The sequence below is a fragment of the Procambarus clarkii genome, chromosome 81 (assembly GCF_040958095.1).
Source record: "Procambarus clarkii isolate CNS0578487 chromosome 81, FALCON_Pclarkii_2.0, whole genome shotgun sequence".
In the NCBI taxonomy this organism is placed as follows: Eukaryota; Metazoa; Arthropoda; class Malacostraca; order Decapoda; family Cambaridae; genus Procambarus; species Procambarus clarkii.
In genome coordinates this window covers 21,029,919-21,043,751 of record NC_091230.1, presented here as the reverse complement: position 1 = coordinate 21,043,751, position 13,833 = coordinate 21,029,919, and the positions used below count along the sequence as shown (strand labels likewise).

General features: G+C 35.6%; 2 protein-coding genes across 25 annotated transcripts in view; both read left to right on the top strand.

The window, feature by feature from the left end:
- Rab3-GEF (Rab3 GDP-GTP exchange factor) overlaps window positions 1-7,262 on the top strand; it is a 168,179-nt gene extending 160,917 nt beyond the window's left edge. For all 22 annotated transcript variants that reach the window (XM_069315305.1, XM_069315304.1, XM_069315288.1 and 19 more), the window contains 2 exons: window positions 2,515-2,561; window positions 3,328-7,262. In XM_069315305.1, coding sequence (XP_069171406.1) covers window positions 2,515-2,561; window positions 3,328-3,507 — 227 coding nt within the window. In that variant the 3' untranslated portion in view covers window positions 3,508-7,262. The remainder of the gene's footprint in view (window positions 1-2,514; window positions 2,562-3,327) is intronic.
- Window positions 7,263-11,746: 4,484 nt separating this feature from the next.
- LOC123773203 (T-box transcription factor T-like) overlaps window positions 11,747-13,833 on the top strand; it is a 214,721-nt gene continuing 212,634 nt past the window's right edge. The window contains exon 1 of one of the 3 annotated variants that reach the window (XM_069315279.1): window positions 11,747-12,024. Coding sequence is in view for 2 of the 3 variants with exons in the window: in XM_069315278.1 (XP_069171379.1) it covers window positions 13,619-13,824 (206 nt within the window). In the remaining variant the exon portion in view is untranslated. Of the gene's footprint in view, window positions 12,025-13,307; window positions 13,825-13,833 lie in introns of those variants that run through there. The other 2 variants (XM_045766828.2, XM_069315278.1) reach the window with 2 other exon arrangements.

The window sequence follows — 13,833 nt, the reverse complement described above, 5'->3', positions numbered from 1 at the left end:
AAGATACTTTACCATGAGATAAAGAAAATGTTTTGCCTCATTTAAGTAATGGAAAACTCAAAAAATTTATTGGCACAGGACTTTTTAATTTTTTTTAACAATATTTGTGTTCAAATGAATGTGTTTGTTAGTAATATTTATAGAACATGGATATAAGTCTTTTGATAGCCAATTAACATAGAAAAGTTTGATTTTTAATATGAATACCGTATTAACTTTCCTTACATTTATTTTCAACTCAAGTCTGGATTAGCATGAATATCTCTGCACTACAGACACCTAGTACATAGAAATGAGTCCTCTGGTATGTGTTTATGTGGGTTTTAACTATTTCTAATAAGAACAAGTTTTGCCAGTTAGTTTGATACTTTCAGTGTCAGTGATCCTAGAAAACATCCTAGAAATCCTAGAATCCTGTAAAAAAATCCAATAATCCTAGAAAACAAAGACATTTCTTATAAGGGAATTATTTTCTCAATGCTGGCACTAATATTTATAGCTAATATTATGGCCATAATATAATCTACAAAAATTTGCCTGTTGCCTTGAAAATTTTCAGTTTTAACCCTTAACAATTTCACGCTCTGTGCGAGCGAGCCTCTCACTACCTAAGGTGGGTCTGGGCATTTCCACGCTCCCCAGGAGCGCGCAGTAATTCTGAAAAGTGTATACTGTACTCTTTTCAACTTTGTCACCTCAATTCTCGTCCTAGGATTTTCAATTTGGTATCATTGTGTTCGCAATAGAATTCTCTACAGGACTAAATGCATATAAAGCCCAAAAGCCCTGTGAGAAAGTGAGAGCGTGTCACCCGGGAGCGCGCATGTGCAATAAAATGTGTATACTCTCTTCACTTTGGACATCTCAATTCTTGTCCTAGGTATTTCATTTTGGTATCATTGTGTTCACAATAGAATTCCCTATAGGAGTATATGCAAATATAAAGTCCAAAAGCCCGGCGTCCCACCCACAGCAAACAGAGAAAGTGACGGAGCATTACCCCAGTGAGCGCTAATAAAGAGTAATAAAATGGGTATACTCTTCAACTTTGTTACCTCAGTTCTGGTCCTAGGTCTTTCATTTTGGTATCAATGTATTCACAATGAGATTCCCTACGGGAGTATATGCATATAATGCCCAAAACCGTGGCTCGCCCCTCCCGCAGCCGCCGTCAATTTAGCACGCAATACTGCATCGTTACCTAACGTTTGTTTACTAAATTTAGCACGCAATACTGCGTCGTTACCGGTCAATATTAAGCTGGTATGGTGAGTGCATACAACAGGTGACCACACAGATTCAGCATTACTCCACCCACATAGTGCTAATTATCACAACAATCCTGCTATTATCACATTTCTGGTCATTTTTATCAGTCAGGGGTCTTCTGTAATACTGTCATCGCCAAATAATAGCAGTTACACATTTATTTTGAAATTTTTAGGCGATCCTGTGGTCACAAGTTGAACAGCAATACTGTTAGCTTATGCTGCATGCACCAGCCTTGGTTGCTCACACAGTACTGTGGCTCTCACACCGGAGAATGTTGCCCAAGATTTGTTATAAACATGGCGTCAGTTTACAAGAGCCCTGAGGAAGCTGATGTGAATCCTGTGTAGCTGCAGGCCATTTGAATTGTGGCTGGCACCCTACGTCGTATGCCATGCGCACGGTGGGACATGTTACTCTGGTCGTATATATATGCCATGCACAGTTTAAGAGTTAATGATTCGTTTTATAAAATAAAGTATGGTATTTCATATATATAACACTTAATAGCAAGATAGATTCAGTATATTACAAAAATTCATTTATGATTGAAATACAAATTTGCAAATGGCCTCAGATATTATTAGAGTAAAGGATCATGTGGAAAGACATTAAGAAACACTGGAGAATGCACTCATAAACATTGGGGAGAGAGCACTCATTAACATAGAGATAACTCATAAATATGAGGGAAAACACTTACAGTATTAACATAGGAGAATACTCATTAACATAGGAGATCACCCTTATAAACATTGGAAAGCACCTCATAAACACTTGAAAATAAGGCATTCCAGTCTTTAATAGGTCATTCCCCTCATGTGTATGGGTGAATGCCCTATTAAACAAGGGACACCACTCTAATAAATAGGAGACCACCCAAGTAAAAGGTGAGCATCCTTATAAATACTTTAGTAGGGTGTTCTCATAAAGGTAGGAGAGCATCCCTAGTACATCAGAGGAAAGTGCCATTATGAACATAGAAGGGCACCATAATAAAAAGTGAGGAAAGTGCCATTATGAACATAGAGAGCACCGTAATAAAAAAGAGAGGAAAGTGCTCGCATAGAGATAGGAGAGTGCCCCATAAATGTCGGCAAGAACCCTAGTAAAACTTAGGAAAGTTTTCTCGAAATGGTAATAAAATTGCACTCATAAAAAAAATTAAGAGCAAAATGCAGAGAGAGAAAAAAGGAAGGTAATATTTTTATTATAACATTATGCTAAAAAGTTTTTTCATTTCAGATCCTAAAACCCGGCATGTCATACAACGCAAGTATAAATCTGCAATGGTAAGCTAAACTGATGATTTGGTGTAAAAAATAAGTAATTTCAATATTTTGTAGATAATTACAATACAATACAATTTTATTTAGGTAAGGTACATACATACAATAAATATTTACAAGGATTGTTTAACTTATAGGTATAGCTAGTACATACAATGCCTAAAGCCACTATTACGCAAAGCGTTTCGGGCATAGAATTATTATATTCAATTTTCTACAGCTATAAAATGAGGAGTAAATGAGAATTGATTAAGATTGAACAATTAATAAATGTTCTCTGTTTTCATGTATTCATTGATAAAGTAAATTATATTTGAATAAATGTTACATGAACAAATACAGTATTAATGAGAATAAGAAAGCTCTTCATATTATATAATAAAATGGGTAACAAAAGTATTGTACACTAGACTTTATAGAAAGAATTTCACCTGAAAGGGCTTGATAAAATCGAACAGAGATACATAATGATAGAAGGGAAAATTATAACCCTATGTACATTACAATTTTATTTAAATTTGCTAATACATTTAGTTTTCTGAATTTATATATATATATACACATACATACATACAGTATATATATTATACTGTATTAGTATTAACTGTGCTGATACAGTTAAGACTTTGATACCCAGGAATGCATGTATAAGAGATTGTCAGATCATCATAAGGCTCATTAGATAAACAAAAAAATTAATAGCACCCCTGTGTGCACATAACTAACTTTGTCCAGACTATATTTACATAATGTACAATTCTTTCCACAGGCAGATCAGATTTGCTATGCAGTGTTGTGTGTGTTCTCATATATGGCTGCTGGCAGTGAGCAGAAAAAAATGGAAGTGGCCCAAGAGCATGCCAAGCTTGCTGCCGCCGCTGCTGCTGCCGCCGCTGCTGCTGCTGCTGCTGCTGCTGCTGCTGCTGCTGCTGCTCATAGGAGGCAATGAATAAGCAATTAGATTCCTGTAACTATGGTTTTATATAGTATGACCAAGTATTTTATATTGAAAAAATGTACATTAAAATATTCATGATCAGATAATTGTGATGCCATTTAAATTTATACGAGTTTACTTGAAAATAATTTTTTTTTTCAATTTTGTAAGTACAGTAATGAATATTATACATATATTGATCGTTCACTACTTTAAATTATAACTATGATCAAAATGCAATAAATCTTATAGTACTGTAGTATTACAGGTGTAGTGTGTAGTGGTAAATACGAAATTTATCATGAATATGATGCTATAAAAAATTTTGGTATAATAAAGTTCAAACTTTTACTTGGTAATTTGTATTTTTTTTTTTTTTATACATTTTTGTGTGTCTCGGATAAACTACTCTGCTTTACTGAATTGCATATTTTATTGGATTCCAATTACTCGTTGGATGGATGGTTGGGAAACGTTTAGTTTTTGTAAGCATATTTTGAATTTGAAAATGAACATTTTGCAGTGCAGTCAGATCATTAAAGAAAGTCATTAGACTACAGCATTAACAAAATTTATAAGTGTGATAATTTGCGAGAAATACACAGGGGGATATACGTGTAGGAAAGTTATAAAATAAAGCACAAGCATTCATAATATAGTTTAGAAAAGTTTTTGTTAATTCTTGGCATGTAAAATAAAATAAAATTTCCTTTAATGTCTTAAACTCCAATGCATTAGCAGTTAAAGTGTCATCAGTAAGTTATATTTTTTTATTTACAGTATTGACCCAATGATTAGACAACCACCTCTGTACAGCAACAATGATATCAGTGATTTTAAGCTTGTCTATCATGGCAGATAGTTATTTTTATTGTTATAGATTGTATGTGAAATATTGTAAAAAAAAAAAAAAAAAAAAAAATATGATAGACACTGGTAGTGCACTGGTGCTATTAAATTAGTATTACATTGTAGAATATTTAGTAATAATTTTTACAATAAGTGTTGTAAATGTTTTTAATATTTGTGTAAATTACTGTACATTGTGTAGATAATTTGCATATTGTTATTGTAAGTACTGTAGGTATGTGATGTGTGCAAGCCACATAAATGTGCATGTGTTTTGTTATTGGCTTTCTGAGTTTGTTCCGTGTGTAACTAGAAATCAGTGCCTATCACACAGTAATATAAATTTTAGGTGTAGATTAGTTTAGTAGAAGGTTCAAAGTTACTTCTGTTACCTAGATTAGGTTTGTAGTTAAATGCACCTATTACATTTTATATAAATATATGGAGTTTGATGATAAAAACATAATTTTTTACAGTGGGGTATGAATAAAACTGCAGTGAATACCATTACAATCCAGTAATTAATAGTTTATATTTTCTTAATTTTTATTTTCTATGTAAAGTTGCCAATATTAACTATGTAGATTTTCAATTTCTCTCTTCAAATATTTGACCTCATGTGTTCATGTAAAGTCTTACTCATTATAGGTTCTAAGTAGTGTTATTCTTATGAGGGAATTATTCAGTATAGTAGGGATGAATTACAGGAAATAATAACATGATAATCTTTTTTTTTTAGCATTTTTCATGGCTAATGTCTTGATAGTATGTAGAGCTCAAATATAAAGAAATGTGTATAATTTAGTTGGTCTGAATTAAACAAGAACAAAACAACCCTCAGCAGAACATGTAATTACACAGAACACACTTAGGTAATAACATTTTTGCTTTGACGAAATTGATGTTCACACGCTAGAGGTTTTGTACTACAAAATGCAAAGCTAGTCCTTAATATTTCAACTCAAAGTTGTATAGAAACATGAGAAGTCTTATTTAACATGCTATTAGTGTATTTATGGCATGGATCATTAATCAGTATTAATGACAGTGTTTATATAGTTGATAAATGCTGAATTTTAACCAGTAGATTTTTAAGTTGTGTACATTTATGCTTGTATACTTAACATTAATTTCTTGATGCAATAATATATGAAAACAGAATTTATAATGGATTTGATGTCCTTCGAATCATACATTTTTTCCATATTCATGTATTAATTTATTTTCAAATCAATTTACATTGAATGCATTATACACTATATTTGTGTTATAAGTGCATTGTAATGCTATTATCATGATAATCAGAATTTCAAATTTAACCCAAGAGGAAAGTGTGTATGTGCAAGATAATTTTACCTTGCCATGTATAGCCATTGCAAGGAAGGTACCACTTGTCATGTTCAGTTTTGTACTACTAGTACAAAACATCTGCATAAATACTGTTGTCTCATCCTATAGGTTTGACCTGCAGCTCAGTGCATCACTCTTGGGAGTAATACATGTATCTTGACTCCTTTTTTTTTTTTTTTTATTGCTTGAATTTTGTCCTATGATAACTTTTCTTTATCTTCCACTGAAGTTTTCCCATCAATATTTTGTACTGGTAACCAGTTGAGAAGCATAAGTTTTGACTTAAGTATTATTATTATATAACGCAGTGCAAGACATGGCCTCTCGGAGGGTTCGTGTACACACATTCATTACCAAAGAATCATAAGATTATTATGTTATCTTGTTGATATAATGTCTTCTTTATAACAAGCATTTTTGTACTGTTCTATACTGTATTATATTAGTCATTTTTCTATACATTACTATATTTAGTTTCAGTAATTTAATTACCTATATTGAATTAAATAGTTTAGTCATTATTTTAATTAAGTGTATACTTGGGGTCAGTTATTGAATAATTTCATGTAATTTAATTTAGTTTTGTTGTTATTCAGTTACAAGGAAGTTAGTATAATGATGGTGAGATTTATTCCAATACCCATCTGCCCATAATGCCAAAGAATAATAATAACCCTAGTCGCCAACTAGCCAAAAATTCCTTAAATATATATATTCTCTCGGTGTTCCTTCATAATTATGATGAGATGACGTGTCTACATGTCAACAAAACAAAATAGTAATTAAATTTCAAACTGTAGTATTAAAAAAAAAACTTGAGCTGGATTTATATCTAATATTTGTCCTGCATTTATATATACTGTAAATATATTCACTCGTGTCTGGCAGTTACTAGCAGTACTTCTCACCAATTTTTCAAGTAAAGGTTTTAATGTCTTGACATTTCGGTATATTTTGCAAAAATGTTTCACCTATATTTGTTTTTGTATACACTGAAAAATACATTTTTTCTGAAATATTAACTATGCTTATGTATTAATTTATGTACTGTATCAAACAATTTGATGATGCAAATTTTTTTTTTATGGAAATTTAAATTATTATTAGTCTCTGTAGCAAAGAGTCAAAGTTGGAAATATTCTTGCATCAATTTATCTAATGTTGAGATCCATTTTAGTACCACAAGCTTGAAATGTATTCATGTTCTAAGAAATCAGAAATAATGTTATTTTTCACATGTGACTTTTATGTGCCTTTAATATTAACAAAAATGATCAATAAATTTTCAGTGCACTGAGCGTAGTCTTGGTGAGTAGTAATACAGTATGGGAAGGGTCACATCTAATCTTAATTTTCTTTATCAGATAGTTATGCTGTATATCAGGGTGATGGAATCTGTTTTCAGGCAACTGCCTGAATTGCTTCAGTATTAGTTTAACTAATGCTTCAGTATTAGCTTAACTAATGCTTCAGTATTAGCTAAACTAATTCTGACTGGTTTAAAATATTTCCTTATCCTGTTAAAAAACCACACTCTTCATGTAGATATTAAATTTGTGTGATATTTTGTTCTGTTTATTATTACATATCCATGTATAGCTTTAAGATCAACACGGGACTAACAAATTGTGATGTTAATAATTGCTGTGGTTCTTTCAATATCTTGACTGTACTTTTTCTGACTTAGAATCTTTGTCTTTTCTTATTATTGTCTGAGAGATAAGTGGTTAAATTTATTCCATAATATGCAAACCATGTGATTTAAAAGTCATGTAGAGAATCTTTATATGACTTAACACAATATATTAAAACAAACAAGCCTAGTCAGTTTATGACACTATTTACACAAAATATTGTTCTCTGTAATAAAATAAAGTTGCTGCATTTAGTCATCAATTAATGTGTAAAATTAATGAATTTCCTGAAAAATATTACTCGTGTCTTTAATCTCTCAAACAGGAATATTACGTAATTGTATAATACAGTCTTCAGTAACTTTTGAAACTGTTAACTACTTGCACTACATTCATCATAAAATTGAGCCTCATAATTGAATTATTATATATATATATATTTATTTGAAAATTTGTACCCTCTCATTTATAATGTTATAAGCAAGTGTATAAATGATAGAGGCTGACTCCTACCAATAAATTACATGGCCTCAAATCTGACCTATCCCCCATAATCTTCTTCCTGCAACTGTAATAGGAAGGGTGAAACGTTATTGGCTTAGTTATGTTTCTCCCGCACAAAGTTAAATCATGGACACTGAATTAAATGAAAACTTTCCCCCCTAACTGTTTTAGTAACATTGTTTCACTTGCAGTCATCCATTTCCTAGTTGAATTTCCTGTTTATTGGGACCAGTGGAAATTTTACTTTCCCACTACAGTATTACTTTTGAGCCAGGTGTCTATTGCTAAACTCCATAGTGAATCTGTCCCCCTTCGATGCCGCTCATCGCATGTTTTCTAATCTCATATTGGCGTTATGAATGATGTCTAAGAATTTGAGAGTATTCTGTAACAATGTGTTGTATAGCTATTCTGGCTTAATGCTTTCTTTTGATAACTGCTTACTCTCACAGACAACAATTTACTAAACAACAATGAACTAAATATGGAAAATAATAATAGCTTCTTTATCAAATTTGCAAATTTTGTTCTACCAGTTGTCTTAAAAATAATTTGTATTTGTACAAAAAACCTCTGTACAACTGATAATGGCACCATGTACCAGAAAATATAATCCAATTGTCCAAAAGGGGGAAGAGGGGGGGGTCCCAATGTGTTCAAAGTAAATTGCTGTACAGTATATGTTTTGGAAAAGGTTAATACACTTCACATTTGAAAAAAATACACATGGAATACACCACAGTATCTACATAATGATACCTTTCCACTACCATTCACATGCTATTGCTATACTTATTGCCCAGGCAATACAGAAATGGTTTGGTACATTTCCTTTCACCTAATGTTCTGTTCACATAGCAGTAAGTAGTAGGTACTCAGGAGTTAGCTTGTTGTGGGGGTTGCATCCTGGGTGGGGGTCAGTAATTCGGCCTTGGGGAGAAGGGGGACCTCGATAAAAGCCAAAACTTGTATGAATACATTCTAGCGTCCTGTCCCCTGACACGATGAATTATTAATTATTATTATGGATGGGTCTGCTCACAGCATTGACAACTGTAGTATTTTTTCCTGATCAAACCTTTGTGTTAATGACTTTTCAAAACTGAAAAAAATTAACACAACAATCATTATATGGCCCATTATTGCTTCCTTGCTAGTGTTATCAATAAATAAAGTTTAAATTCCAATGCAGAACCAGAAATCCACTGTACACAGAATTGATGCCATGTTTATAGGTACTGTACATAGTACTGTATTGATGCCTTGTTTACAGGTACAGTACTCGGTATTGATGCCTTGTTTACAGGTACAGTACTGTACATAGTATTGATGGCATTTTGTTAGGTTTGTTTAGCACCACAGGGCTAACAACATTGCAAACCAGGCATGACAGGGCGGATCTCATTGAAATTTTTACCGGACAATTTCTTCGAAAGATTAGATGTAACAAAAAAGGAGCAATGGTTTCGAGCTCAACAAGCCACAATGTAGGACTGAGAACAAGAGATGCTTTTTCACCCACTGCCTACCCTCCGAAGCCATAAATGCCATGACTGTTGAATTTCAAAATCCAACTGGAAAAGATTATCAAGGAAGATGGAGAGACCTTCAACAAGCTGCTGGCTTCCTGTCCTCATCGAGGCCAGTAGTGCCAGTGGCCCTCAGGTAAATACAGGTACTGTACATAGTATTGATGTCTTGTTTATATGTATTGTACACAGTACTGATGCCATGTTTACAGGTACTGTACACAGTATTGATGCCATGTTTACAGGTATTGTAAACAGTAGTGATGCCATGTTTACAGATACTGTAAACAGTATTGATGCCATGTTTATAGGTATTGTAAACAGTAGTGATGCCATGTTTACAGATACTGTAAACAGTATTGATGCCATGTTTATAGGTATTGTAAACAGTAGTGATGCCATGTTTACAGATACTGTAAACAGTATTGATGCCATGTTTATAGGTATTGTAAACAGTAGTGATGCCATGTTTACAGATACTGTACACAGTACTGATGTCATGTTTACAGGTACTGTACACAGTATTGATGCCATGTTTACAGGTACTGTACACAGTATTGATGCCATGTTTACAGGTACTGAACACAGTATTGATGCCATGTTTACAGGTTGAGGATGTGCCCACTCAATGTATGTTTCTCACAAGTATTGTGATCACACTACCTTGGGGTACACTACTCTGGGGTATGCTACATTGGGGTACGCTACCCCATGAGTATGCAACCCTGAGGTACGCTATACTGGGGTACGCTACCCTGGGGCATACTTCTCTAGGGGTACACTACTCTAGGGTACACTACCCTGGGGTACACTATTCTCGGGTACACTACCCTGGGGTACACTACCCTGGGATGCTTGCATATCAAGGGCCAATTGTACTCAAAAGCGAACTTTTCCCAATGCTTTAAGAAACAAGTCATGACGCGTGACTGACTTATCAGCTGTGGAGACCAATTGTGAATTATATGACGGTAAATACGATAGTTACATTTATTAATTCCCGTAATAGAGATATGGTAAAAAAGAAAGAGAGAGAGAGAGGGAGGGAATTATCAGGTGAAAACTTCAAGCCATTATAACTATATAGCACTTGGAGGGGTCAGGTTAGGTTCATCTCCCATGAAGCTATCGGAGTGACGGTGTCGAGGGGGGGGGGAGGAGGGAGCGATTGTGTCGTGTGGGGGGACACGTTTACTGAAATTAACTGATTCTGGTAACAAAATGTGATCAACCTTCCCAACATGGTATATAGCCACATCATTACCCAAAATAACATCCACACTTGGGATGGGCAATTGTTTACTAACGCCAACAGTGCACAAGCCTGGGGTAATGGTGGACCTCAAATTAACATCTGTCAGAGGTACAGTTTGATAACCCTGCAGCACTCTGAAGGACTACATAGTTCCCAATATCACTCTTTACAACATTTGAGAGTATACAAGCTGAAATCAATGTTTGGGAAGCGCCAGTGTTTCGTAAGAGAATAGCTGGCTTCCATTTACCATTATTACACAATAATTCTCCGGCATATATGTATGGAGTATATGTGGCTATCCATTGGGGATCTACATTAACATGTTTACTATATCTACTCTGCACACATCTATTCAATATGAGACCCGTAGGTTTTAACTCTGGGTGTTTCTGAAAGGAAGTTATAACATGACCTCATCTCTTGCAATAAGAGCAAAATCTATTGTCAGTGGTTGACCCTGTCACACCAACTGAGGAAAGATGACCTCCCTTCCCCCCAACACACACACCATTAACCCGTGAGGAAAGGCAACCTTTCTGCCTATACACACATGACCGTCAGGAAGCAGAAACACATGCACAAAATTGCACTTTTATTGGCTTGGAGGTTTTGGAGTGCTGTGGTGGGGACGTCGACATCCGCCCCCACGTGCACCACTACATAAAAGAGCTGATCTCACTCCCCGTATACACTGATAGGTAAGCACATAAAGGTAATACAGTACATGTATACAATCATACACATGCGTTGATCCACCATACACGAGCTCACCACACCTGAGGTTTTTTCACGACTGGAGCTAAACTAGAATTTATCTCAATTTGTCCTTCTCAAATGAAAATCCGATCAGCATCTAATGGCCTCGAGGTACTACAAAATGTGAAATTACGAGTAATTTATTGACTTTCATTTTGACTTGAAGTACATTAGCGATAAATCGTTTTGAACATTGCTACCTTGCAATGATTTTGGGACTCAACGTCCCCACGGCCCGCTCCCCGACTTATTAACTCTGTTTAGGATTAGTAAGATTCGAAACTATTTACTGGCTAGTGTTAAAAATTTCATAAAATATTCTAAATTATCCTAGCTTAACTTGACACTAGTGTGGAGTAAACCACATTCAAAGTGCCCGCCAAGGGAGACATTTCATAGTGATAGGCAGGACTGTGCCCTGATTGGTGGACGGCGACCGCGCACAGCCTTCCCGCGCAGGTCTGGAGAGGGCCAAGAAGACCAGAGATGAACTGCACGTGACCCAGCGCGGACGAAGCCCACCCGGCACTACTTGCACTAAAGATATGTGCTATCCCGCTTACTGATGAGGCCTTGCCATGCTCTACCCTACCTTTCCTGAGAAGTCAAGACTTGCTTCACCTGCCTTCCCCGACGACTACAGTCCAAGGTGAACTATTACGTTTAGTATTATATCACCCCATTGTTACACCACCTGGCGACCCCCTCCACACTACTGCTGCTTGTACGCAATTGAATTTCCAAAGCCTAACATAAACAGCAGCAGCAGACAACAATAACAAGCATTGCTGTGGTTCCATGAAAGTTATAGATTAGAAACATTATTCTATAATCTTTATCCAACTTATTTACTCAAGACGTGGGATTATAAATAACGAGAGGAATGTATACCATGAATACTCGAGCAATGTCGTCCCTGCAGCTGATGTGCGCCATGACTTTTCTCAACCCCTATTTCTCCCTCCCCTCCCCCCTTCCGGAAGACAATTTAATAATGCACTGTATTCATTATTCACTTAAAGACTCGTGAGGTAACACTCACAGTGGAAGGACTGGGAGGGCGGCACACAGACACACACACACAAGTTAGGTGAGAAGGTGGTGGAGGCTAAGATCGTCAGTAGTTTCAAAGCGTTATATGACAAAGAGTGCTGGGAAGACGGGACACAACGAGCGTAGCTCTCGTCCTGTAACTACACTTAGGTAATTACACACAGGCCCCACTCACAACCGCCGGTAAATAAACACTGACCAGGAACAGCCCTGCACCACGGCTGACAACCCGTACGGCTGGCAGGGACACTTTATTAAACTGAGGTCTCATAAACGAGTTTCTTGCTAATCGACGTTAAATTCTATAAAGTTATTACATATTTCTGATCTTATTATTATATTATTCATAAATAAAACTTAGGGCTAACTCAACAAAATAGTCAAAATCATTTTTGGGCCAAGCCTATTAATTATTTTGTGCGTTCAATATAAAATACTTGAAAATATATAACGAAAATACAATTAGTTAACACTGCCATAATAAAGAGGGTTAGTAATTAGTTAATGTGTATCAAATAAAAGATAACACACAAGAGTCACAATTAGTAACACAGAAGGAACTAACGTATATTTTGATGGTAGCTAAACTTAAGAAAATAAGTGTTATTGAAGATACAAGACGTCCCTCTTACATAACCAATAAAGCTCTGCTTTATTCCATCATGTGGGACAGATGACCGATGAACATATTTTGTGAGACCGATGAACATATTTTATGGATGGCTTCTTTAACAATTTACCATAAATCTGTAGTAATGTAAAAAGAAAAGGAGAGCGTTTGTGAACAGTATACATCGAAATCTTCAGAGCTTCGCTGAAGAAATGCGTGAAATAATTTAATACAACGAGAATAAGAAAGCTGTAAGAAGGTAGGGTGGAAAGCAGAGGAGAGGGATGATTGAAGGGATATTGTGGTGGACGGGGGAGGGAGGAACCAGTCTCGGGCAGTTTACAACCCTCAATCTCTCATAAAACTCTGAATTATTCATGCCGTCTCCGCTCGCGACAACATTCTCTCACTGTTTTTGGTCTGCCTATGATTCCGATTATCTTATTTTTCCGAATCATTAAACACCTGGCCGTGTGCCAGTCTTCGTCAGGCGTCTGTATACCTGGCAACCAGCGAATTATTATTTCAGCTAAAACCACGCTGTCAGCCAGATTCCCGGCGTGGCAGAGATGATATAGTTATGCAGCCTGGCCGCGGCAGACATTTGAGGAGCGGCGCTGGGCTCCGTTATGTAGCCTATCCGGAGTTTACTTTGGTTATGTTGCCTATTGTGGTCGGCTTTACTCAGCCCCTGTTATGTTGCATCCAAGAGTTTGGTAACATGTTCCGCTATGTTGCCTATTCTGGATTTGTTTTATACAAGTCAGTAATGCTACGTCAGAGAAGGTAAGATTA